Below are 26,940 nucleotides of genomic sequence, written 5' to 3' on the forward strand. Positions count from 1 at the left end.
TACCTTTTACCACTTGGGGCACATGCCCTATAACGAACGCGATTTACGTCACAGATGATTATTGTTTATACTCAAGTTTCATTTTCATCCTTTTTGACTCTCATTTCTATTTCTATCTTCATAATTCCGTACATCACCCAATGCTTATGCGCATGCTTAAAAGACGTATATATCAACAGCATCTACCGCAACACGTCTCAATACTTGTAAAACGAAGTCCTCCGTCTTCGCGGCGGCGGCATACTAGAAACGGGAACCTCGATATTATTCACATATTTCCGCGCAGTCGGACGTGAATATCGAGCTCGACGGTAGACACCCGGCATGTCCTCGCTGGCACGGCTCGTCGAGTCATAATCCATGCTCGACCCATATGAACTCGAGGCCCCCTTTGAGGAGCGCCAGCGTTTGCCAATGAGCCAGTCCGTTGCGTTGCTGAGCTCGTCCATCCACCATAGGCCGGCAATGATGATGATGACCGTGACGGGCAAGGCCACTACCCAATACAGCCACTGGTCAAAGTCCATGTTGCGGATGTCGTTGGTGTTCATGCCAAAGATGCTCGAGATGGCGCTCAGCGGCAAAAAGATGATGGTGACCAAGGTGAAGGCGTAGATGGCGTTCTCTTGCCTGTCCTTGGTCCACTCCATCTTGTACGTAATCTCCCGCTCCAGGTCCTCCGCATACTCTGTGTTTCGCCGGAATTCGTATTCTCTCTGGTCAACCAGGTTGGCGCAGTCAGCGAGAAAGAGGCTCCGAAACCCTCCCCTGTCCGTCGACGACAGATTGGAAGCCGTCTCGAGGTCGTTCATAAACTGAGCGTCAAATTTGCCTCGGTCGTATACGACGCGTCCGACGGTTCTGTCAACCGCAGCCTCATAATATTGAGGTCTAAGAACTCCGCGTTTCATACCGCCAAACTCTCCCCTCATACGTGCCGGCAATTCCTCCCCATATCGTACCATGAAGTTTCCGTCCGTGATGCTGGTTTTGTTTCTCAGCATAGCTATTATATTTTTCTGCCTTGATAAATTTCGTTTAATGGCAGTCATTTCTTGGTTGACCAGATCAATACGATGCTCATACGTCCGACTGGGAGCCTTTGTAGTAATGTCTGTATCCTAGTAATGGTTAGCAGTTGTGGCTCGGCCTCTGTTAGGTGAACTTGCATACCAAGGAATTGAGATAGAGCGAGTATGTATCGCAAATATCATCATACTTGCCCACGTCGTCATGCAGGAGGTTGAGTGCTATGAGGGACATGACCTCTGTTGGCTGCATGACAGCCTTGTCCAAGAGATTTTGGCCGGAAATGCTTTCAACCATTTTCTGCATCCCATCTTTTAGCAGTGATTTTGCCTTTGTCATGTGGTTGTACCAGTCGAGCGCATAGGTGCCATAAATCAGGCCGAAAACAATGTGCAGCCACGCAGTCACAAGTTCATGAGGCAGTTCCATGGCGGCGCGATCTTCCTTGCCCGCAAAGGACATGAGATTTTGAAACGAGTGTATGTCCTGGGTCAACTGCCAGAGAGTGTTTCTGATTTCTGAAACCGGAGATGAAATCACCCGAACATCATCATCTTCGTCCAGTTCAGGCATCTATCACAGTTGAATGTTAATCAATGCAAACAAAAAGAATTGCCCAGGGATTCTCACCTCCATCAGCTTGCTCAGAGCACCCCAGTATTTGCCCGTGGTAGGGCCATGGAATGAGAGAGGGAAGAATAATTGAAACAACGTGCCCGCCATATTGAAGACGTCAAGCCTTTCCTCATATGAGCGGCGGACTGTATCGCTCTTCTTCTCTTCGATACGAGCCGCTAGTTTCTCGAGTTGGCCATTCACACCGTCTCTCGTCATAAGTTCGCATCTCTTGTATCCTCGCTGTGCCGTGTAAGAAGTCTTTTCTGTCATGAACTTCTCGGCCGCCGATAGTTGTTCCTGAAGGTCCTTGAGAACGGAATCGCTGGATGAATCTGCACTTTTCGACAAAAGTGTGAAAACGTGCAGGTATTCTGGTGCAGCTGCTGAATGCTGGGGGCGCTTTTCAGATGCCTTGTTGGATGTTGCATCCGGCTTCAGAAATGTTCGTAGCAGGTCGGGTGCATCTCTGATGTATTCATTAGCCATATTTCCACCAAACAGCCATTCCGCTGGTGAGGATGCCGGGAACACCATACGCAATCTTCAATTTCAACCTCACATCGCCGCGTTGTCCCTCGGCTAGGTTCAAGATTTTGGCCCAGTTTCCCGCTGTTAACAGGTGATCTTTGCGCCAAAACTCGAGCTTCCGCGGCCAAAAGGCACGAAAGTGGGAGATGAAGGCCTGGAACCACTCAGCCATGTCAACTTTTGGAAGATGTCAGAGAGACACTTACAAACCACGTTTGGCATTCCTTTGTTGCCAAAGACCACATTACTGCTCCCCCGTATGATACGAGAATTCTGCCCGGTCCTCCTCCTGCTTGGCCGGGCTCCGTGCTCATTTTCACGGTTGTACCTTGCAAGTGCGACTGCGGCATTGTACCACAAGTGACGAGGACGCCAGTTTGGTGTCAGCAGATTATGAAGTTTTGCGGGAACTTGTAGAATACATACTATTGCCGACAATAAGGCACCACAATTGCGAGATGTGAAAACATTCCCCCCGCGGAACTTGCCCAATCTGGCACACTGCTTGGTCCATGTCTCTCTGCTGGCCACTGCGAGAGTATTGGGATTGGAGCAAAGTCTGGGCCGGGAAAAGTGCCGTATTCGAAGTTGAGGGGGCTGCAGAATATTGCTGCAGATGGAAATACGGGATGCAGATCCAATTGGCGGCATGTGAGTCCTCGGATGGTTTCTTATTGGACGATTGTATCGAAGTCTGGATGCATCGAGGCTCCATGTAACCTACTTTTGCACCTTGGGGATTGTATCGGGTCTTGACGCATTGCCGCTTAACTTCGGCCTGCAGGTTAACCACTGCCTTTCTTTCAGCATCGCGAAAGTGGAATTGTTGCGATACTTGGACCTGCAAGGATTATCAGCCTGAAGTCAGCCACGGAATATCCAAGTTTCATTACCCAGAATGCGTCAAAGTTCATTATGTCTTGGCGAATATGTCTGCGGCAGAGTAAGCACATGAATCGAGACAAACAAGCGTGCACAGCGGGCGGGTTTGGCCTTACAACCATCGGAACAGAGGCTGCTTTTTGCCTCTAGGGTCGTGTAGAAGTGTCAAATTCACATCGTGTTGAGCCCCAAGCTCTGCTGTTCCAGAGTAGCTGGAAGAATAAATCCCAGGGGCAGTGATGACATTTGAAAGGGGACGTTCGATTTTTTGTGTCGATTCGCTCTCAGTTGTTGGGGTGTCCAGGTCAGACAGCTCTGCATCCTTTGATGGGTCCTCTGCTGGAAAGACAAAGTGAAAGTCGTCAAACGCATCAATGTCTTCAATGATGGGGCTCACGGGACGATGGACACGATATCCATCTCCCTCGGCATCGATATATCGTACCGAGCGCGGCTCTTCCCGTCTCTCGATGATGACTTCCTCCCTGATGCGAGAGTCGAATTGTTCGTCGTCATCTCTACGCCTCCTAAACCGCGCAACCCGATCATCTTCATCTGAAGAGGCCGCATGATGAAGAGCAGTAGGAGACTCCGTGATGGCGGCCTCAACCCCTGAGCTGTCTCTGGCAAAGGCTCGTCGTTGCTGCAATTGGGGGGCAGGGGGCGATCTAGTGACACGGCTGCGAAGTATCACCGGCTCAGCTTCATCATTGGACTCCCGGCGGTTGACAAATTCGTCTCCGCTCTCATTGAGGAAATCGCGGCGTGTAAACTCTCGCCTTGCACGTTGAGGCGGCTACACATACACGCATCCGTCTGGTCAGCCACGATGCTCTCTACTTGGACGCAGACATACAAGGACAAACCTGAAAGTAAGCTTCGGAGCCCCCAGTGGAGCGGCGCGGGCGTTCGCTGCGCCGTCTGGAGTCGTCGTGCGCCATGTCGGAGATGATTTGCCAGTCGAGGCCTGACTCAGACGCTGGGATCAGCTAAACTCAGGAACATGGAGACGAGAGTTTGGCTACTGTAGAGTTGATGTTGGCGGGAGCGGTTGGTCCAGCAGGGCTCGGGGTTTTAGTTGATTGGCATCACGGAGACGGGGATAATTGCGTTGTAGGTTGTTCTTCTCTTCTGAGTAGCAGTATCAATGCTCCTCTCTTTTTCTTCATATTTTCCTCTCTTAAAATCGAATCCTGCGGCGGCTGAAGAGGCTGAGGCTGATCATGCAAGAGACGACCAACACATGACCGGGATTGAGTTAGTGTCTTACTTTGTCTGCATCCCCGCCCCGAAATGGATGGGCAGGCGGTGAAGGGAAGACGTGTAAGCGGGTGCAAATTGCCGGGTATTTAGGAGAAGGAATGAACGTGTTTGCTCTTGCTCTTTCTCTGCATGATATCATGAGGTACTAAGGTAGGTGTTTTCCATTATGACTGAGTCTACGGAGAATCAAAGTATACCAATATACCTCATGATGTATTCTCTGTCGAATATATCAGGCAATTCAAGATAACAAAGTAACTGGTGTCAATGGAGTGGTCAATCCATTTTCCACAAGATGGGTACCTAGGTTTACTTGCATTTGCAGATGTGAAATTGTCCAGTGGTAATAGTATCATCTCACTTTCAGAAAACAACATTAGCTTCAACATGGAATATGATATGGACACCTTTACCGCGAGTTACCAAAGTAACCCTCATTGCAGTTCCACTTATTTCGTCTCCTTAGCACAAAGGTACCTGTTGATGGGATCAAAGTAACACTTGGCCAAGTGCGGGCATAAGAGGTAGGTGGGAATAGTACTTGCATCTGCTGATCAAATCTCCGCGCGACCAATGTTTAGCTACAGCTGAAAGGGGGACTGAGGAGCAGGAGTCGAGTTTAGTGCTTGTACCTGTGCCGTACCTGACGATGGAAGCATTTGCTGGATTCGGCTGACCGCAAGTACAGACTCGTACAGCAATACTAAGAGAGGTGCTTACGAGTAGATGCCCTCAACGCGCCACTTGCCTAGTGGCTACTAGCACAGGAGGTTACAGACAATTGGATCGTGGATATGCGAAAGGGCCTGCAACAAGGACTACGACTATGCTTAATCCACCGACTCTGCGCCGTGGGTACAGCAATTACCTTACTAATGTTGTATGTAAGATAGGCATCGTACCGTACACGTACAGTAATATACGATGGAGTACCTAATCTACTAATGTACGGGAATAGCTTACTGTACCCTGTGCCGAAGGATTCCAGTCCAACAACGGCGCCAAGGCAGATAGATGGAATGGATTGCCGTGGTTCATGCTGGCTGCCATCACGTCAGAAGGTTCGTCCGACCAGGAGGCTACTGTGCCGAGTCACAGTATGAGTTACTGCTGTATCCAGAGTTCATCAATCACAGGCCGAAGCAGAACAGCCCAGATAAAAATCAGGCCAGACCACAAGCTGCGCAACCACACCATCTGCAAAGTGGCACGCATCACAAGATCCAGACAAAAGAAACCAAAGCCACAGCCCACCCACGGCTGTGCCTGAAGCGGCCTAAGGCGAGTTGGCGAGCATTCTTTTGCTCCGAGCACGAGGGCTAATTGGCGACTAGGTTGATTCCCCACCGTTCCCCTACTTTTAATTTACGAAAGGCGACGTGCAGCAGCCAGAGCTGCAGGGGGGCCAAAGCGGTGCCTTGCTGGGATGGACCTTGCTGGGAATTGCCGCTGTCTTGTGTCCAAAGGAGCGCGTCAGCCGCCGTGGTGCTGTTGCGAACTAAGAGAGAGAGAGAGAGAGAGAGAGAGAGAGTTGTGTGTATGGAGGACTGCGTGCCATTGGAGGGCCAAGCCGGAGATTGCTGGCAATGCAAGGAGGGCCCTCGATGCTCCGTCCTGGCGCTTGGGGGTTGTCCTTGTTCATTTGTGCGTGCCGCTGTCAATGGCCCGGCATGGGATGAGGGCGAGGGCTGGCTGGGCTGGCGGCTAGCCGAAATCTCCTGCGCTTTAAACGAGGACATGCACGAGGCACGGAGGAGTTTCTCCGTCTGGTCAGGGACAAAGGCTGTCGGGTCGGGGCGCATAGCCCATTGCAGACACGCGATGATGATATCAAGTTGGAGTCGAGGGCAGACCCGACCACGTGGGCGAGCCGTGCCTTTTCGACTCAGAAGAATGGAGGGGAGAACAAATAGCATGTGCCTGTTCCTGTTCCTGTTCCTGTGCCTTGTGCCTTGTTGGGGGATGGAGTCCGCAGGCCAAGGCAAAGCTTCCGAGGGGCCCGAGCAGACGGCACCGTCTCGATCCATCCTGGGCTGGGCACACGCCATTTTCTCGTCTCCATCTCTAGGCGAGTTGAGACTTTGTGGAGGCCATTTGATCCATTATTGGCAGAAGCAGGACATTCCAGAGGCAAAGAAAGTTGTGGGGATCAAAGACGACGGAAATCAGAGCGATAAGCTTTCAGGACCATGTTTGATGGGACGAGGCGATGCAAGAGGAAGAAGAAAAAAAAGTTTGTTCGGGATCCATCGATCCGTCAAACCTCAGCAGTACCCAGCTTTTTTGACTCGATAGAACCAAACCTTTTATCTTTAGCTTTAGTAATCGCCAACTTTACTGCTTGACATCACCGCCTTTGGTGGTGCTCGTGGGTTACCTGTTACGAGCAAACCTGCCGCTCTCGCCTCCATTTTACTTTGCTCATACGAGTACTTCATCTCCTCTTGCTGCATGCAAATCTCGGCCTGTGCTGGCTTTTTCCCTGTGCCCCCCCGAGCCAGCCCAGCCCACACGCCCTCGGTTGACCTCCACCCCAGCTCAGCGATTCCCCCCTTCTTATCTCGCCGTCTGCTGCACCTCGTTCACATTGGGCTCGAGGGCCGATCACCCCAAGGGTACGGAGTCCACGTACTCGTACTGGCTGTCTATCAGCGGTCGATCCACGTCGCCGTCGTTCATCGCAGTATCTGGACTAGCTAGCTAGCTGGCTGGTGGGTTGGTCCTCGCGTTTTGGCGGAGACGAGAAAAAAAGAAGAAGAAATAAAGAAGAAGCGAGATCGAAGCCCCCGCGAAAAAAAAAAAAAAAGACGAGAAGAAGCGAAAGACCCTCCCAGGTGAAGAAAAAGAACAAAGCAAGACGAGGGAGGGAAAAAAAGGAAGAAGAAAGAAACAACATCCAAACCCGGCCGTCTGACCTCATAACGGAGCACCGGCTGGCCTTTATTAGTGCTCGTACATACTCGGACGGATACGTGCTCCATCTCCATCTCCATCTCCATCTCCATCTCCATGCCTGGTGCCTGGACCTGGTCACAGCGCTTCCGACTTTGTCTGTCTCTGTCTCCTGCTCGCCTCCACACTTGGCTTCGCGGTACTTAGACGTGCATGCAGCGCGGATCAAGGGTGAAGCGAAGCGAAGCACAGCCGGCAGAGCTCAGACAGCCGCCCTCCACCTGAAATTTGCTGCTCCCCACGCACGCCATACGCCATACAGTCTACGAATTATTGCGTATCGCATATCATTGCACATCCGTATCGTTGCTCTAGTTATTACTCTGCTCTGCAACTCCTGGGCGTGGGCACGAAGCTCCCGGGGCACGAGTCGCGGGCGCAAGACAAGACACACACTAACCCATCATTTCAGCTGCCTGGTGGACGAGACAAGACAGGCACAGGACAGGCACAGGACAGGCACAGGGCAGGACAGGGGTTCGACGCCCATTCGCCCATCTGGCATTTGGCACCGATATTGACGCCGGCATTGGCATTTTGCTTGCAATCTACATACATACGAGTGCCTACATTGGCATCTGGCGCTGACGAATCGAATCGCGCCCAGCCCAACCGCCACCCGTACCCATACCCATACCCATACCCATAGCCGTACCTGACTCCCCCGACAGCCAAATCAAATCAAACCCCCCCAAATCAAATCAAAGTCGCCATGTCGACGTCGTCGCCGGCCAGCTCGTTCCCCGGCAGGGCTCCGGCCACAACCAGGTGAGCAACGAAATCCAAGGACCAGCGACCACAGAAGCGACCGAGCCCCCCCCCCCCTGGCTTCGCTAGCCTCAAGAGCCCAGAAGCCGTCGTCTGTGCTTCTTTCGCTAGCCCGCCTTTCCCTGCCCTTCATCCCAACCCAAAACCACATTCTCGCTGTTTCTGCTGTCCAACCCAACGCCCCAGACACAAGGCTTTGTTGCTTTGGCTTGGCCGTGTTGGTTCTGGGACGGGCTTCTGCTTCTCTGGGAGCTCTAGTGCCGCCTTCACCCACCGCTGCGAAGAGAAGCTCTGCCCGCCGTCTGCCACTTGATGCTTCTGCGCATTCTTCCTCTTGACTGCTTTCATCTCACCTTGCCCCCTGACCCCTACCGCCGCGGTGAATCGCCGCTCGACGTTGCGCGCAAGGTTGCCCCGTCTATATTTGGACCCCCCGGTTTCATCTTGCCGCTTACCATACTGTACCATCCTCATTGCGATTGCCCGGTGCCACGGAGTACGGAATTACCCTTGACCCTCATTACCTTTCAAAGCCATTTGCTTCTTCTTTGTTTTGTCTTGCTTGGCCTGCCTCGGCTCTGCTCTGCACTGCACCGTCGTCGCTGTTTGGTTGCTTTTGCTTTTGCTTTTGCCCTTCTTTTTCGCTTTCGTCTCTTTGCCTTTTGCCTATGCTTATGCTTATGCTGATGCCCGCCTCCGCCGCAACTACTACAGATCCTCACGCCCATCCATACCGAGCCCGCTCTCCTCGCCCAGCTACACAGCGTCCTCGCTGACCACCCCGGGTCCTCCTTGGCCCAGTACCGCCGCGAGCCGGAGACGCCCGCCGCCCATTGACACGCGATCGAATAGCAATACGACCCCATCTTCTGCGGGTGGGCACACTACCTTCTACTCCGACTCGTCCAACCCCTCCAGCCCAGACGAGGAGCGCCCAAGGTGCGTCGCCATACAGCCATGACCCCATTCATTTAATTTAGAAAAAGAAAGAAAGAGAGAAAGAAGAGGAAAATAGAAATTTAAGCAGACCAAAAGTGGTGGAGGAGATAGAAAGGCGGCCAAAGAAGAGCATGGCCTGCCGTCGAATGCTCATTGAAATTGGGGGCACGTTCTAACCCGCGCTGCATTCTAGACCAGATCCTCACGCCGCCCCGAATGATACTCACAGCGGCCGCCAACCTGTGAATCCGAAGCCTGTCCAAGGCTCGTCGACAGCAATGGCCAGTCCGACGACATCCACCGCGCCCAGCGGTCCTGCCACGGGCTTGCCTCGCAATTCCTCCATCGACAGTGCCATCTCCGCCATCTCCTCAAGCGCGCAAGCGAATAATACCACTAACAATCAGGCCACATCGGAAGAAATTGCGAGGTTGATACAAACCGCCGGCAGCCCCGAGGCCGTCATTCAGTATCTGCTCAAGGAGAAGCAATCCCAGGCGCAGCAAAACAGCCAGCTATGGCGCCTGGTTGACAAGCAGAGGGCCATGATCCTGGGGCTGAATAAGGACTTGGAGGCTGCTCTCAAGGACAAGGAAAAGTACAGGAAAAAAGTAAAAGAGCTAATGGCGAGTCCCTTGGTAGTAAAGCCGCCGGGCAGCCAACAAGATAGAAAACAGTCAGACGCGCACAACGATGCACGCCTGCTACGCCAGGAAGTCGAATCACCAAAGGAGCCAGTGGTGCCTTTGCCCAACACCCCAAAGCTGGACTCTGAGGGCCAATTGGGCTCGCCCATGGACATGGCTTTGGCTCCCTATCCAATCACACCTCCGGCAGATCGATCACACGCACCCCCTTCGGCTGTGGCCGAGCTGTTGGATCCTTCAGAGGAGATGCCCAAACCCCAGGAATATGCTCTGGACCATTATGACCACGAGGCGGAAGAGCAGGCGGCCGACCAGGCGCGGAGAGAACGCAACAGCGACCAGCTGAACGAGATGCCGTACAATGCCTCCCTGCCTCCGTCGCGCAGCCTGCCAAGCCACCCGCCCAATAAGCCGCCGCCAAAACCTCCCGCCGCCAATGCCCCCCCGACAGTGACCATCATGGAGCCCACACCACAGCCGGACGAGGGCATCGGCAAGTTCCCTTCGCCACCGCGGAAGCCTCCCCCTGCGCCTCTTCAGCTGCGGCAGGAGATTCGGCGCCAGCTTGACTCTCCCACCATCGAAGACTCGGATTCCGACTACGACGACGTGTTGGAAGTGGATGAGATTATTCCCGAGAACCGCGGCCGCCGACGAACGCGCGAGGAAGACGATCGTGAGCGCGACGTTTTGGCTGTTCAGGAGGTCGAGGTGCGGAGCGCATCCAAGATGGCCGAGGCTGGAACGGGAGGAATCCCCAGCTCTTCTACCGTGCCCGCCAGTTTGCAGCCCGGGATGCCCACCGCGTCTCTGGATGCGGTTCTGAATGGGGCCAGACCTCGAGAGTTGACTGCTCCCATCCTCAGCCCTGGTTTGCCTGCCAGCCCCAGGCCGTTTGGGAACCCCAAGATGACGCTTGGCAATCCTCCAATGTCGCCAAGGGGCGGTCCGTTGTCGCCACGGCCTCCACGACAACCGATTCCCATGCCGCCCGGCACGCCCATGATCGTGCCGCCCACCGCATCATTGAGCGATGGAAACCCGCTCAAGAGGGCCATGGAGGCTGGCGACTACTCCAGGGGCGCTTCGAGCCCGGTGGAACGAACTGCCATCTTCAGAGGGTTGGTGACCGACGAATACCCCGATCTGCTGCTACCGCCAAACGCGCTGCCTTCCATCGCCATAAGAGTCGCGTCGTCCCGCATGAAGCCGTCCAGAGCAAGTCTCTTGTCGTTGACCCAGCTCGAGGAGGATCCCGTCTTTACGCTTGCCATCATTTCGCGGGCTGACGGGGGCGAGCTTTGGCGCGTGGAGAAGGACTCTGCGTCTCTAGCCAAGCTGGACCAGCGACTGAAGCAGTGTCCTGCTTTTATAGCCAAGACGCCAGACAGGTCATTGTTTACCGGACATGCGCCTGCCAAGATTGATGCCCGAAGAGCCGTCTTGGACCAGTACATGGACGAGCTTCTGAATACTCCGCTTGACACCAACGCAGCTCTAGAGCTCTGCAAATATCTCTCTAACCACACCCTGCCCCCCAACGCTGATGAGACTGGACAAATGTACAAACCCAAGGACGACAACGCATCGATCCGATCCGACGGCCGACCCACTCGCAACGGTTATCTTACCAAGAAGGGCAAAAACTTTGGCGGATGGAAATCGCGCTTCTTCATTCTCAACGGTCCTCTGTTGAAGTACTATGAGACTCCTGGTGGCGCCCATCTCGGCACAATCAAGCTTCAAGGTGCTCAAATCGGCAAGCAATCTCACAACAACGAAGCCAACACGCCGACTGCTCACAACAACGACGAGGAGCTGGATAGCCAATATCGCCACGCCTTTCTCATCCTCGAGCCCAAGAAGAAAGACTCCAGCAACCACGTCAAACACGTGTTGTGTGCGGAGAGTGACAGAGAAAGAGACATTTGGGTGGAGAATTTGCTGCAGTGGATCGACTACCGAGACCCCGAGGACGAACAGCCAGCCACAAGGCCTGTTCATGACCGTCAGACATCTGGAGACCAGCTCAACAAAGCCAAGAAGGGAGGCAAAGTGAACCAGCAACATCAGGCGTCGGGCTCGGACACGCTGATTGGAGTGAGGTACGACTCTACCCACGCCGGGGACGCTCCACACCAGGGCAACCATGGAAACCGACCAAAGACGTCTGGCAGCCAAAGCGAGCATCACCATGCGGACTCGCACTCGAAAATCATCTCCGGGCCAAAAGACCCTCAGGTGATTTCGGATGCCTCCTCGTGGGGAAGCAGAATTGGCCTGACGGCACCACCTCCAGCACCGGCCCCTTCGCACGACGAGAAGAAGCAGAGGAAGCGAAGTTTCTTTGGATTTGGACCCAAGGCGCGCACTTCGTCTGACGGACAGGATTCCTTGTTTGGAGGCAGCGAGGGCGGATCTGGAGCCACCCCGCCACAGAATGGCTACCACGGCCCGGTTCGCCACGTTTTCGGCGCGCCTCTGGCCGAGGCTGTACGGTATAACCCCCCAGTGGACGTCGACGTGCCCCTGCCGTCGGTTGTCTACCGCTGCATCCAGTATCTGGAGGCTCAAAACGCGATTTTCGAAGAGGGCATTTTCCGGCTTAGTGGTTCGAATGTCGTCATCAAACAGCTTCGAGAGCGCTTCAACAACGAAGGCGACATCAACCTGGTCACCGACGAGCACTTTTACGACATACATGCCGTGGCGTCTCTCCTGAAGCTGTACCTGCGAGAGCTGCCCACAAGCATACTCACGAGAGATCTTCACCTGGAATTCATGTCGATCACGACGGAGATTACCGACAAGGACGAAAAGATGGCGGCCCTCAACGAGCTATCGCAGCGACTGCCCCAGGCCAACGCAACGCTGCTCAAGTACCTGATTGCATTCCTGATTCGAATCATCAACAACTCGGACATTAACAAGATGACGGTGCGAAACGTGGGCATCGTCTTTTCGCCGACGCTCAACATCCCGGCGCCCGTCTTTGCCACGTTCCTCCAAAACTACGAGGCCATTTTCGGAGTCGACCCCGAAGAGTACGAGCTGCCTTCTCCCATCTCCGAGACGGGCAGCCATGGTCGATCGGACTCTGTTGGGCGCTTCGACCCGCCGCCAGGTCGTCCATCAACATCATCCGGAAGCGCCTCTCCGCGCCATCAAGGATGGCCAGAATCCATCCGAGACCCGGCGAGATCAACACCGACGCCACCTCTGTTGATGAACCTGAATGCGGCGCGCGGGTCGCCCACTCCGACCGGGGCGTCTCGCCACAGCTACGAGCCTTCCTATCTGCTTCACCAGAGCCCTAGAGCGGTTTCCCAGCCAATACACAGCACTGGCGGCGGGCCACCAGACGGTCCAGTTGCGCAACCGCCTCACCGAGCCAGCCCGGCATACGAGCAGTCTCTTCTCCCCGTGACGGCAGAGGACCAAAACGGCAACCTTGCTGCGTACGATCAGGGGAGCATGTCTAGGCGCCGGGAGAGCGCCATCATGATGGGTGGCTCGTCGGGCTTGCAGCATCAGCAAGGATCCAAGAGTCGCCTACGCGAAGAGGCGCATTTCTAAACGTAATAACTTGCCGATTAAAGATTTTATTTTTTCCATTTTTCAAAAAGAGGTTCAACTTTTCTTCTTTTTTTTTTGGATTGATTTAATTGTTATTATTATCATTATTATTTCGCATGCAGGACATACCCCCTCTGTTCAATCATAGCGATGATACCAACGTCGATTTTCAGCTTCAAATTTCGTTCTTTTTCTTTCTCGCTCTTTTTCTTTCACCGTGATTGGTGTTTACAAACTATATACTGCGACAAAGCTGGAACCAAAATGTCTAAAGTCGGGAATGGCATGATCTATGCTTGCTTTATTTTTCTGCGTGTTGTTACTTTTTTTTTCTCCCCCCCAGCTTCTCCTTTTTTGACCCCCGAAGCATACCATGAATGGATCAGATATGAGAGACATTATCTATTTTCCAAGGCAATCAATCCATTGGCCCTGTGTGTGTATATATATGTTGCAGTCTAAAATGGCATGGGTATTTTTGCTGTACGGGTTTACTGTAACGCGTGATTTGAGGCCGGCTTGACTGGGAGGAAACCAGTCGTGGAGTTATGCTGAGCTTTTTATTTATTTATTATTGGGAGGGGACCGGCGATTGTTTTATCGTCGTCTAGTTTTTTTTTTTTTTTTTTATCTTCTCATGCTCTTCCTGAAGAGATGAGGCCATTTTTTGCTTGTTGATAACAGCATGGAAGTAATTGCATGGCGGAATCTAGGGGGCGCGCCTCATAAACGAATGGCTACTACAAACAAAACAACAGAGTAATATTTTTTTACCGCACGCTTTATACGAACCAACGTTTTCTGAATACTAGTACTAACGGATAATGCTGTAAATAGTATCCATGTTTTCTACTGCATGCGGGTATTGCTACCTACCTAATGCGGCTCGTGATGTCGATCATGGGGGAGACAGGGAGACGTAGAGAGAGCTGAAAGGACGTGAGGCATATATTCTACAGCACGCGAGCTTGTATGGATGGCACGGATCAATGTAAAGTAGTAGTAGTAAGTAATATAAAAGGCACGGAACACGGAGTAATAAATACTAGCACTTGTAGCAAAGAAATGGATGAAAATACCCCAGACTGGGACCTCTGGCGTCTTACATGCATGGAAGAAGAGAAATTCCCGCGACCAAAGGGGCAAAGGTTAAGAGCTAGGCCTAGAGACCGGCGGTAATCGAATCGGCCGTTGAGGATTTTAGGCTGGGCTGTCTCCGTCGGCAGTACCGGAAGTTTTTTCTTGGGGGTTTCGAGACCGGTGATGATGAATTGTATGCCTATATGGGAATGGGCTCATGGTGCGTGGGTGAAATAAAGCTCGCGGAACAAGCGGGCCAAATGCATCCAATGGCTGCTATTTTTATTATTTTGGACATCCAATTATGTTACTCTGTAGTGATTCTTGAAGGATTATTCTTGATTGTGCTGGTCTGATGATGCAGAGAGAACCTGTTTCTTCATCACATTTTCAATGTGTAGCTGAGCCACTTTTTCTTCCTTCTTCCCTTCTAAGCCTCGGTTTCTTTTTTTCCCTCCTTTTTTCCCCCCCTGACTGGACTTTTTTTTTTTTTTTTTCTTTTTTTTTTTTCACTCAGTCTCCCCCTCCTCGATTCCAATTGGTGAGCCCCAGTGTGTGTGTATTGTTTCGTGTCATGTATTGATTGTCTTCTCCTTCTTTCATCCGCTTAAAACTCCCGAGGCTTTTACAACCCAAGCCTCGCTTACATAAGTCATCCCATGTCCAAACCCAAGCCAAAAACTTGGACAAAAAAAGAAAAGAAAAAAAGTCGGCGAGTCGGTGCCAAACGCGTCGGAAACTCGGCGGGCTGAATCGCCGTTGAACTTCCCACAGACATTCTTGGCCCAGGTAAGCCTATTCCAGAACCCGAAACCGCCTATCGGAACCTTCCGAATCGTGTGCGAGTGTGTGTGGTCTATTCTTTTTTCGATTCTTCTTTTCTTCTTCTTCTTCTTCTTCTTCTTTTTTCTTCTTCTCTTCTTCTTGTTCTCTTTATATGGACCTCGATCCTCGGTTGCGGCCTGGCGATGGAGAGGCGACCGGGGTGAGCAACTCGAGTCCGTCTCCGGCCGGGCAGCTACAGTCGAGCGCTTCGTTGGCTGGGCGCGGTCGAGACAATGCCGACACGCCGTCGACGGTGGGCAGCACGCCGCAGTATCACCAGGCGGATCATGCGGCAGCCGGATCTGGAGCCGGAGGAGCTGGAGCTGGAGCTGGAGCTGGTGTTGATGCTGGAGCTGGAGCTGCGGGAGGAGGAGACGCTGACGCAGCTGCAGCCGCCGATGCAAAGAAATCGAGAGCTTGCGAGGCCTGTCGCGGCCTCAAAGTCCGCTGCGAACCCGATGCCGTCGACGGCGAGCCCTGCAAGCGGTGCCGCAAGGCTGGCCGCAGCTGCGTCGTCACCGTGCCGACCCGGAAGCGCCAGAAGAAGACGGACAGCCGCGTGTCGGAGCTGGAGAAGAAGATTGACGCCCTGACGGCGAGCCTCCACGCGAGGGCCGGCGTGCCTGGGGGTCTCAACCCGCTGGGTGGACAGTCTCAGTCGCAGCCTCAGTCACAACAATCGCAGCATCAGCATCAGCATCAGCATCAGCATCGACAACACCAGTCGGACGCTTCCACGGGCGGATATCAAACGGCGGCAGCAGCAGCAGGAGGGGGAGGAGGATGGGTCAATCCGGCGGTGGCGGGGAGCGTCAGGCCGTGGGGAGGCATGGAAGCATCGCCGCTGATGCACTCGGCTTCGACGCCGCCCAATCCAACACCGCAGGACGACGTCTCGAGTTTCCAGCCGCCCATCGTCATGGCCGGCCAGAAGCGAAAAGCCGCCGACCGTGATGCCCTCGGCAGCGACGACCACCACGGCCACAAGGCCCTGACGCCGTCGACGAGCTGGTCCGGCTTCTCCAGGCCCACCGAGGGCGACATTGTCGACCGCGGCCTCATCACCATGGAGCACGCCACGGGCCTGTTCAACAAGTACAAGGAGCACATGGTGCGACACCTGCCGGCCGTCGTGTTCCCGCACAGCGCCACCGTCATGGAGCTGCGCAAGACCAAGCCCACGCTGTTCCTGGCCATCATGGCCGCCGCCACGGGCGAGAACCACTCGCTGCAGCGCGTCCTGCAAAAGGAGCTGATGCAGCTGTTTGCCGAAAAGGTCATTGTCACGGGCGAGAAGAACCTCGAGCTGGTCCAGGCCATCCACGTCGCCGTCATCTGGTACTGGCCGCCCGAGCACTTTGAGGAGCTCAAGTTCTACCAGCTCATCCACATCGCCGCCGTCATGGCCATCGACATTGGCCTCGGCCGAAAGGGCGGCTCGAGACGCGGCCCTCCGCCCTTTCGCCGCAACCCGCCGCCCGACTCGTCCAGCATCGAGTGTCGCCGGGCGTGGCTGACGTGCTTCTTCCTCGCCCTCAACACGTCCATGTCGCTGCACCGCCCCAACCTCATCCGCTGGACGCCCTTCATGACCGAGTGCCTCGAGATTCTCGAGACGTCGCCCGACGCCGCGCCCACGGACAAGTACTTTTGCCACCTGGTGTGGACGCACCGCCTGGCCGAGGAGGTGGGCTCGCAGTTTTCGCTCGACGACCCGTCGACGCTGGTCAACATCACGGATGCCAGGACGCAGTACGCGTTGAGGGCCTTGGAGAGGGACCTCGACAAGTACATTGCGTCGATTCCCAAGAATCTGATGCAGCGTGAGTTTTCCAACATGATTCTGTTCGATTTTTTTTTTTGACAATGTACTAACAATGTTCAAGATACTCTGCGTCTCAACTTCAACGTCGTCAACCTCTACATGCATGAAATGGCCCTCCACTCCGATACCATGTCCGACCAGTGGCGGCCCCCCTTCAACACCGACGCCCTCAAAGACGGCATCGTCAACTCCGAGCCCCTCTCCGCCGCCCACATCAACGCCCTCTCGGCATGTCTCACCGCCATCGACGGCATCTTCAACACCTTTTTATCCATGGACGTCCTCAGCATCCGCTGCCTCCCCGTCTTCAACTTCATGCGAGTCGCGTACGGCGTCGTCATCCTCATCAAGATGTACTTTTCCGCGTCCAGCCCGGGCTCTGAAATGGGCAAAGTCATTCACAAGGACAATATGCGCGTCGAGTACTACCTCGAGGCCCTGCTCGACAAGTTTCGCGCCACGGCCGCCGACAACAAGTGTCGTCCCGCCGCCAAGTTTCTGGTCGTGCTGGCTATGCTCCGTAGCTGGTTCTTCAAACAAGGCAAAGAAGGGGGTGGCGGCGGTGGAACAGCGTCTCCCGAAGAAGGCGACGGTCCCTGTTCGTCGTCATCACAGCAGAAGCAACAACAGCAGTACACAGCTCAGGGCACACAGCAGCAGCAGCAGCAGCAGTTGCAACAACAGTTGCAACAACAACAACAACAACAACAACAACAACAGCAGCAGCAGCAGCAGCATCTACAACCGCCCCAGCAACAATCTCGACAACAAAACGTCAATACTCCGCTCCAGCTCCTCTCCGAAGTTGCAACCACCGGCCGAGACGGCAGCGGTGGTGCCGCAGCCCACATCTTTGCCGGCCTCAACGGCACCGGCAGGCACCACGCCCAGCCCTTCTTCCACGACGCCGTCTCCTCCACCGGCACCCCGCCGGCGTCCGTGTCCAACGCTTCCTCCGTGCCCCAGCAGCAGCAGCAGCAGCAGCAGCAGCAGCAGCAAATCCCGGGCCCTTCCCCGTCGTCTACGGATCTCGATTCCGCCATGGCGCCGGCTTTCCCGCCCTGGATGTCTGCCGCCCAGCCCATGGTTCCTACGGACCTGGACGTGGGTTCCATGCCGACGAATTTCGACATTGAGGGCCTGAATCTCGCGGCGTCGGATTTGTCGGACATGTACGAGAGCGGAGCAAAGATTGTCATGAACGAGCCTTGGTTTACGGATGCTTTCCAGGGCCTGCCGGACCCGAATCTATTCCCCTTTTGAGTTTATCCAATTAGTAAAGGGGGGGAGTACTACCAAGGAGATTGAAAATATGTGTTTATTCGTACATGGGATATGTATGACTAGGAGCCATGCTGGACTAAACTACCTCTCAAGGAGTTTTTTCTTTTAGGAGGGACCGGTTTACGGTTTTTTTTTTTTTCGATGATTGTCCTTACATACGTCTTGCGGATTCCGTGGTGAGTGAATCCGACAGAGTTAGGTGTTATTGATATTGACTGGGATGGACTGGACTGGACAGGACCGAATTGGCTAGTTTTCTATATATATTAGGGAAGCGGTGTTTTACTACAACTTTGTTTATTTGTTTATTTATTTTGTTTGCTTTTAATGATCAAAATACCCCATCTTTCGTTATACAACTACTACTGTGCCAAACGAGCAATTACATGTTACGTACCTACTGCAACGCATAATGTGTGTATAACATATTCATTACTGGCTACTAGTAGTTCACAGAATCATGCACACAGATTCTTCATTCACACGTAAACCGTCCCCATGTCTTCTAGAATGTGTTTCCATTTCAACTTGTCCCATCAAAATAACAAGCTAGATAAAAGCAATCTTTCTCAGTTTGAAAATCAACATGGCCAGGATGCTCTCCCAGTTCCCAGGGCTGGCCATTTCCCATCGCTAAAAAAAAAAACCAGCAACGCCGACGCCAGCGCATCGTCCCATCAGACGATGCCAGAAGCCTTGTCCTGCAGCTCGTAATTCATTCTTTTGCCCTTGTCTGCCAATATCTCCCCCTCTCCCATCAAATCCGATAGTTGTACACGAGGTTGAGAAATAAGCCCCGGCTTATCCTTGTGTCCCTTTTCCCACCTCCCATGATAGTTGGTGACAAAAATGTCAAAAATCCCACGCATCCGCAGCAGTCTCACAAAATCTCCACACAAATTAGCAAGATTGTGCATCTGGTCAGTTGGCTTTTTTCCTGCATCGTACGATGTGCCCGTTTTATGAGTGTTTTTTTGTTGTTTTGGTGGTTCGTTCAATTCAGTCAACGTCAACTGCAGTGCACAACAGTGTACAGCCGCTGAAGAAGTAGTTCAGCGGCGTGAAGAGCCTCGAATCGTACAGAAACGAATAATAGAACCAGACGCCGGTAAAGTACTGAAACTCGGACGCAGAAAATGGAAATGTCGCTGAAGAAAAGCAGAATGGCGCGAGAATATGCCGGCGCAAAGACAAGCACAACGCAATGCACTCATGAATGGACCAAGCAGTACTTTTGCAACTTCCAGTGGCGATTATAGTCATAGCAGTAGCCGTGGAAGCGCAGCGGACTGGACATGCTCATCAGTCCATGTAAAAGTCGCCCTTGAGGATTCTCTCCTGGAAAGCATCGGGCTTGGGGCGTTCCGGCTGCTTGGGCTTGACAGAGGATGCCTGCGCGGGAGGCTGCGGCATATCGGAGATGGACTTTGAGCGGTCATGGTTTGGCATCGCCCTCGGAGGAGAGTGGGAACCGGTGCCCTGGAAGGAAAAGGAGGGGCGAGCCCCGGTGACGGAGCTCTCGGCGCGGGATCTAAGCTGTTCGGACCAATTGAAGCCAAACTGGTCTGTTCGAGAAGCAGGATTGTCAGAAGAGGCTCTTGGATGCTGGACGTTGCTTGCCTGAGGATGAGAGGATGGGGCGCCGTGAAGGCTGGACCGGCGTCCGACCGCGGGCCAGGCGCCAGATATGGAAACCTGACGCTGGTGCGGATAGGATTGGGACAGCAACGGGAGCCACTGGTCCCCATGACCACCCTGGTTGCGTCCGAGCGATGACGGGGGAGGAGGAGACTTTGGGGATTTACCATTTCCGGGGCTGCCTCCTGTGCGCAAGTTTCTCATGGCATTGTTGCCTCCAAAACTCATGTGGCGAACAAAAGGCGTGGTCGGGGCCGTTTTAGGGCCGTTGAAGGCATCTTCGTCCTCAATGACGTTCTCGTCAATGGAATCCGAGTTGGAGTTGGTGGACATGCTGCCGCGCCGCATGAAGGACGAGTTGTTGGAGGGAGAGGTGCCGGAGAGCCCAATGGTGGTGATTGACAGGCGCCGTCTCTGCGAGTCTGCATTGCCGTTGGCGCTGGGGAAGGGAGGTCCGCTCGAGCCGTTGGACGGCCCTCGCTGGAACAGGTTGGACAGGGCAGCCTGAGTGATTGAGCTGCGGCGGTGGCCGGAGCCGGGACCGGGACCGGGACCGTTTGTGTCGGACATTGTTCTGTTGTGTGGAGGAGGGGTGGAGAGAAGAACCAAGGTCTGAGAGCCGAGGAATATGAACAGAGAAGGTATAAAGGCAGTGAGACGGAAAGGAGCAGAAGGAAACGAGACGGCGGGTGACGGCGGTTTGGTGGTGACGGGAAGCCTAGGGCGGTGGGATTGCGAGTCGTTTGTCCGTGGTTTGGATGGATTGTCCGTGGTGGGCGGGTTAGACGGCGATGGTCGAGGGGGGGCGCAGAATTGCCCGTGGGGGGTGACGTGTGCGACAAAGGAGAGGGAAGACGAGGATGATGCCGTTGGCGATGCAAGAGAGGAGAGATGTGTGTAGATGGTAAGAAGAAGGAGAGAAGAAAAAAAGAGAAGAAGAGAAGAGAGAAGAGAGAGAGAAGAGAGTTGAGAGGCGAAAAGAGGGGATGGCGGCACGTGGAGGATGCTTATATAGATGGATGGTCGAGATGGGCCTGTACTGTCTTGTGTAATGAACAGAACAGGACAGAATAGACACGGGGCGGGAAACGGACGGTATCGTCGGGCACGGAGGAGAAGCGTCGAGGATACAGTAGCGTTTGGGTTCGTTGGCTTTACTAAGTCGGAAGAGGGAAAACGGGCTGTCGAGAGCGAAGAAATGAGGTTGGTGGCATGTACAGTAACAGTAACAGTAACAGTAGCAAAAGGGAAGGAGGGAGGAGATCAGCATCTGGATATTAATGGACAAGCGCTGGCCGTGGCGTGGAACTGGCTGGAACTGGGGGTGGTGTGAGGTGGTGTGGCTCGTTGCGTAATGCCGAGGCGTGCGTGGAGTGATTTTTGCAATGGGATGGCTTCATGGTTGATGATGACCTTGATTCACGGGGCTAGGGGTTGGTGGTAGTACGAGTAGTTAGTAGGTACCGAGCAGGTATCTGGGCAGTCGGGGCTGGGTACTCTGCAGCGGCGGGTACATGATGGTTGTTGGGAAACCAAGTATCTCGCCATTGTGCGTGCCCGTGTTGTGAGGCAATCAGCACTAGCAAAGGGTACTTGTCCGAGGTGTGGCCGCAGGTACCTCGGTGAGGGGGTGCCTTGGCAGGTGGGCTGACAGGAGCTCAGCGATACCGGTCGACAACTGCGGTGCCCCGAGAACGGAGATCAGCTCAGGCAGCGCCCCGGAAGCAGCGCCGAGGCAGCCATGCAAACGCCTCCTTGTTGGCTTTGAACGCATGACTTTTGAGACGCGTTGGAAAAAAGGGAGAAAGAGAGGATGAAGCAAGGCAAGTTTGACAAAAGGAAAGAAGAAGAGAGGAGAGGAGAGGAGAGGAGAGGAGAGGAGAGGAGAGGAGAGAGGAAGACAGAGGAGGTGGACAGGACAAGACGACAAAAGACAAGGGAACAAGAGACACAAGCGACTCAGAAGCAGCAACCGAGACAACCAAGATATTCTCCGAAGCTCTGGGAGGCACGGGCACGGTCGAGCACAGGACACGCTGCCAGATTCAATCTTCAACCCATTTCGAAGGAAGCCAAGCCTGTGCATGGACGCATCTCACACCAAGGCTAATGTAATGTACGAGCACGTACCAAGGCATGCCACACGGAGTAATGCCGCGTTCGACGTCTGTCCAGTCCAAGCGGGGTGACGACTCGGTGCATGGCCATGTCGCTGCACGATTACGGAGCACGGAGGACGCCGCCCTTTTGCTTGCTGCTTGTGCTTGTACGGAGTACTATACGCCTCGTGCATTGGTGATGGACACAAAGGAACGTGTATGAACACTGTATAGTATGTACATATGATGGCACTGCTGACGAAATGCACAAGCAAGGGGTGGGCGCCCTCGACGGCTGCGGCTCCGGAAGAGAACCAGCAATGAATGGGAGCGCCGATGGGCAAGACAACGGATCTGACATCTGTCGGACCCCTAAGTTATCCAGCATCCCATTCGCCCATCCTTATTAGCAACGCAACGTGGCAGCAGAGAGACCGTTGCAGGCGCGAATCAGACGAAAGACAAGAAAAGTAGGTACGAGTAGATACCTACTCCGTCGACAGAGAGAACAGGCAAGGGGGTTGGTTGCCGACGACAGTTTGTCTCGGCCGCGTATCGCATATAGCCAGCCCGTTTGGGTGGCCAGCCAACCATGGCCGCAGCCAAGAGATGCAGTAGGCGTGCCCAAGAGATATAGAGACCTCTAGCTGCCGCCGTCCATGGAAGCGCCATCCGGTCGCTCGCTAAAAGGCCACCATCGACATGGGGAGGGAGGCCGGGACAGAGCCAAGGGCGAGAGGCTTCCAGACTTTCTTCTTGTCCAACCATTGTCTGACGATTAGCCTGGGCTGTGACGTGCCAATCAAGCATCCGGTCCGTCATTGATCAATCAATTGTCTTGCCCGCGATCGGTGGGGTCTGCGGGGGCAAGCGGCCTCGATCTGACGGCGTGGGTCGTGGGCGAGATGACTGTCTGGGACCCCTAGAGCTGCTACCGTACGTTGGTTCCTTGGCCTTTTTCTCTTCATCTCTTGGATAAATCTGGCGGGGGAGACTCGACGGCCTTGTTTCGCCTTCTGTCAAGGGCGCCGCAAACTTGGCTTGCTTGGTCAAGGAAACTGGTCTTGTCTTGCTGTGTCGCCAGCACCTCAAGGGTGGCAACATGGTCGAATAGCCTGCGACGATCGCCAGGCTTGTTTTGCGCACCAAGTGCGGAGTGCTCGGTACCGCCGTCATCACCTGGTGTCTGCAAGCAGCATCCGTTCACGATGCCATTGTCATACCCGTCGACGTTCCCTTTGCAGCCTCTACCTCGCGCCATCATGTCGCTCTACTTTGTTTTCCCATCTTCCGCCCCCCCCCCCCCCCCCCCCTGCTTCGCAACTGTTGAACCGCTACTCTCGCGCCCGCAAGAAAGCAAAGCGAGGGGTGGCAGCACAGCGCTGTTCCAGTCGCGATCTCTCGTACAGTAAGTAGCTTGTACTAGCACAAGCGTTTCCTAGCGCAGGTGGGTGTGGACTTGGTTCGCGCGTCTCTGTTGGTCGGCCCAGGGTTGATATACTATACTCGTATGCAGATATGCAGCAGTGTGCTGAAGTCTGGTCCGCTGCGCCGCACGTGCAAGAGGAAGAAAGGTGAGCGAGGCCTAAAACAAAACGGTCGGTAGTCGCTCAGTAGCGCCAGCGTTGCGTGTTGACTGCGACACACCGTGGCCGCGATGGATGATGAGATGGAGGGATGGATGGAGGAAAGAATCCGACCGCAAGCGACCGACCAGGAAGCATGTGTGCCCAACGCGGCGCCCAGCGAGCGAGAGGGCATCTGCCATGCAGTTTTCCTTCACCGACTGATTGACTGCATGTTGTCGGTTTTGGTTTATGCGTGTGTCTGAGTATGTACCTGTGTGTAGTGTGTCTCCTGGGTTGAACACGAGGGTGAAGATGAAGGTGGTGAGCGTGGGCATAATTCGGCATTGCAGTAATGAGCAACGAGCAACAACGTCGGCGCCGGTCACTGAAGTGAAGCAGGACTGAACAGCGACTCCTTCCTTCAATCTCTCTGTCCCCCGCACCCACAAAGGCACTCTTTGCTCTCCCCCTTTCTTTGCACCTCTCCGGAGAAACTCCCCCCTGACAGCATCAATCTTCAACATCACCATCGCTTCTACTAGGTATTCTCACCACTTATCACGTATCGCTTCTGCTGGTCCACCCATTACCGAATCAATTCCAGTAATAATGCCAAAAGCAGCTCCCAGGTCAATCCCCCCTCGCCACTTCGCTCCTCCCCCTTGCAATTCAATTCAATTCAGAAATCCGGCCAGCCGTCCAATCACCGCCCCGGACAACGTGCAAGGCCTCTGAGCTAGAATCTGCCGGCCACGGGCCGCTGCCAATCAGCAACTGGCCGGCGTTGCAGCAAGAAGGAGCCACTCGAGGTGCCACCCAGCATTTTGCGGGGTAACGGTTAGCCTTGACGCAGGCAGGGAAGGAACACACGCACACGCCCCCTCTTTGCTCGACACACCCCCTCCCCTCCGTCACTGTCTGTCTCTTTCCTTGGTTCCAGCCAGTTCTCTTGGTGCTGCTTGCTTTCTCCTGTACCTAGGTAGTTACTGTACGTACCCGTACTGCTTGTTCTCCTTATTGAATACTGGCAGGTACATACAGCCCAAGGTGATGAATCCACACTGGCCGCTAACAGCCCTAGACTGCCAAACTGCCCCCCCGACAGCCGCAGTAGCCTCTGCCACTACTGCACTGCTAACACCTAGCACGACTGAGTACCTCCCCGGTACCGCACAATGGCAGCAGTCGCGGCGCGGTAACTCCGTATCTGCGACGTGCACCGCAGTAGCACCGTGCTAGAGGCAATGCGCACTTCCAGGACAGGCGCCCGCTAGCCCGCGTCCAGCAAGTCCAAACGGATGGGACCTCCAACCTCTTGTTCGCTGCCATTGAAGATCGCCAGAATACTAAGTATAGGAGAATGAGGAGGAACAAGGAGAAGAGGCCAGATTGTCCGTCTGTCTTTTGCATTGCATTAGCACTCGGCAGTTTGACTCGTTTTATGACAAGCTACGACGAAATACGAAGCACACCGCGCAGGGAACGCAACGCAATGCGACGCAATGCTGCAGGGCGGCTGTCGCTCTGAAATCCGCCTCCATGTACCGCGTCCGCCTTTTTGTCACAGTTAATACAGTACTAGGTATGGATTGGAGTTTGGGGACCAACGCTCCCGTATCACCAGATGGTCTTCCTGGGGCTTCTGCAAGATGAGGCACGGCAAGCAGAACAAGGTCCATCTCAAACTTCGCAATTATTTCGGCTCTCGATGTCTTCGGTACAGTTTTGACTGACAGTATTCTTGCAAACGGACGCACCACCGTATGAGGCAACAATTACCGTCCATCATCTCCCCGCCTGCACATCACACAGCCAAAGTTTGTCGATCAGCGCAAATCAACCGCCAACAACTCCGTATCCAGCCAGAACTTGGTTTCAACTTGATACAGAGGGTACATACAGTACACGATGCAACATCATCAGCCCATCATCGCAACATACTTACTGTACGAGTACATACCTCTCTCTCCATCATGCTGGCAAATCGCCGTTCTCGCAACTTCCGTCAACTTGTCGACGACGCATGTGATAACCGAACCATTCATGTAGCACCGACAGGCAGCATGGCATGACCCGTGCGTTTGAAACCCCCAAATGCAACGGCGCTTCTCTCCTGACATTGTACACGTTGCGTGTTTTTCATCTATCCGAGTACTACCGCAGACGGCCACAGTCGAGCCATGGACATGGACCGCCGCAGTTCGAGTCGAGAAGCCGTCCCTCGCAGCCGCCATGATATAATGTTGTCCCTTTTGATTCCCGAAATAGGGCTTTCCAAATTCAAAAATCGCCGGTTTCACCTTTGTCTGCGGAACCCCTCTCGCCACTGCCACTGGGCAAACATGACAGCTCGTCCCGCGTACAAACGCACCGCTTCCATTGGCTTCATCGCTGCAATAAGCTGATGGTGGCGCCATCCTCTGCTGCCGACAGCATCCAAGACGCAGCCTGGAAGCGTTTGGACCCCTCGCCTCGCACTGTCGCGAAACAGAAGTGGCATTCCCTGCAAAGGTGAGAGAGAGCAAGGGTCGGGGCTAAAAGCCTGGGCCGCCCGGGGGTCCCTCTCCTCGTCATGCAAGATTATCTCTGCCTATGAGATTCCGACCCAAGGATGCACTAGCACCTCTTAGCCAGCGACTTGTCAAAAAGCCAATCTGCGGGGAATGCAACAAATGACCCTTTTAACCTTTGGCGTCTTATAGCACACTTTGCTGAGTCGAGGCGGAGCACGTGGCCTTGTGTGATAAGAGATGATGGAGGCTTTGCTTGAAACTCTGATTTCCTATCATGAGGATGTTGGCTGTGGACTATCTCCATACAGATGTAGGAGATTGGTTGTAAGCCCGCAGATCTCTCACCAACCGTAGGAGAGGCTGAAACGAAGCAACGCTTGAAGCAACAAACGACACGTTGCGCCTCGCGACAGTGGGATCATGATGAGATATCACGTACGACGAGCCTCCAATTGAATCGAGATGGCGCGTTTGTCTAGATGAGGAGAAAATGATGTGCTGCAGGTGAGTCTCAGGCTGTCTGCATTGTCTTGATGCACTATGACGAGGGCTGTGACGAGGGCTCCTGAACTGTACCTGTCTTATTCATCTCGATGGATCGGCAAGTCATGAGGAGAAGCTATTCGCCACCGGCCCCTGACCAACAGCGTTTGAATCCCTTTTTTCTGGAGGTGTGTGATAGGCTACATGATCCAACGCTTCACATCCCATGTACAACATAGCAGCCTTGCCTTTGTAATTGGACGTACCCGTACCACAAACTCCCTCCCTAGGATAGATCTTCGGGGCGATCGACAAGGAGTGTTTCCAGTACAAACAGCCTCAAGACACAACACACAGCGCCTCACAAATGTGTCACGGGAATGCAAAATTTCTTGAAGTCGAGTATTGGTTTGTATCAAAACT

The 26,940-nt window shown here is 54.0% G+C and overlaps 4 protein-coding genes across 4 annotated transcripts; 2 read left to right on the top strand and 2 right to left on the bottom strand.

Annotated features, from left to right (window-relative positions):
* Window positions 1-197: 197 nt before the first annotated feature.
* On the bottom strand, window positions 198-3,998 carry Triagg1_3589 (uncharacterized protein; the record flags this gene model as incomplete). The annotated part of the gene is made up of 8 exons (XM_062897898.1): window positions 198-1,121; window positions 1,174-1,602; window positions 1,660-2,113; window positions 2,184-2,352; window positions 2,602-3,016; window positions 3,069-3,108; window positions 3,174-3,853; window positions 3,924-3,998. The coding sequence occupies 8 exons, from the start codon at window positions 3,996-3,998 to the stop codon at window positions 198-200; spliced, it is 3,186 nt and encodes a 1,061-aa protein (XP_062757578.1).
* A 4,354-nt stretch (window positions 3,999-8,352) lies between these two features.
* Triagg1_3590 (uncharacterized protein) lies at window positions 8,353-13,202 on the top strand (the record flags this gene model as incomplete). Its single annotated transcript, XM_062897899.1, has 3 exons — window positions 8,353-8,536; window positions 8,574-8,979; window positions 9,173-13,202. 3 exons carry the CDS (start codon window positions 8,353-8,355, stop codon window positions 13,200-13,202), a joined length of 4,620 nt encoding a protein of 1,539 aa, XP_062757579.1.
* A 2,017-nt stretch (window positions 13,203-15,219) lies between these two features.
* Window positions 15,220-18,195, top strand: Triagg1_3591 (transcriptional regulator family: Fungal Specific TF; the record flags this gene model as incomplete). Its single annotated transcript, XM_062897900.1, has 2 exons — window positions 15,220-16,930; window positions 16,994-18,195. 2 exons carry the CDS (start codon window positions 15,220-15,222, stop codon window positions 18,193-18,195), a joined length of 2,913 nt encoding a protein of 970 aa, XP_062757580.1.
* Window positions 18,196-19,518: 1,323 nt separating this feature from the next.
* On the bottom strand, window positions 19,519-20,424 carry Triagg1_3592 (uncharacterized protein; the record flags this gene model as incomplete). Its single annotated transcript, XM_062897901.1, has 1 exon — window positions 19,519-20,424. One exon carries the CDS (start codon window positions 20,422-20,424, stop codon window positions 19,519-19,521), a length of 906 nt encoding a protein of 301 aa, XP_062757581.1.
* Window positions 20,425-26,940: the final 6,516 nt, after the last annotated feature.

Source organism: Trichoderma aggressivum (assembly GCF_033847375.1).
Source record: "Trichoderma aggressivum f. europaeum strain CBS 100526 chromosome Unknown scaffold_010, whole genome shotgun sequence".
Lineage (NCBI taxonomy): Eukaryota > Fungi > Ascomycota > Sordariomycetes > Hypocreales > Hypocreaceae > Trichoderma > Trichoderma aggressivum.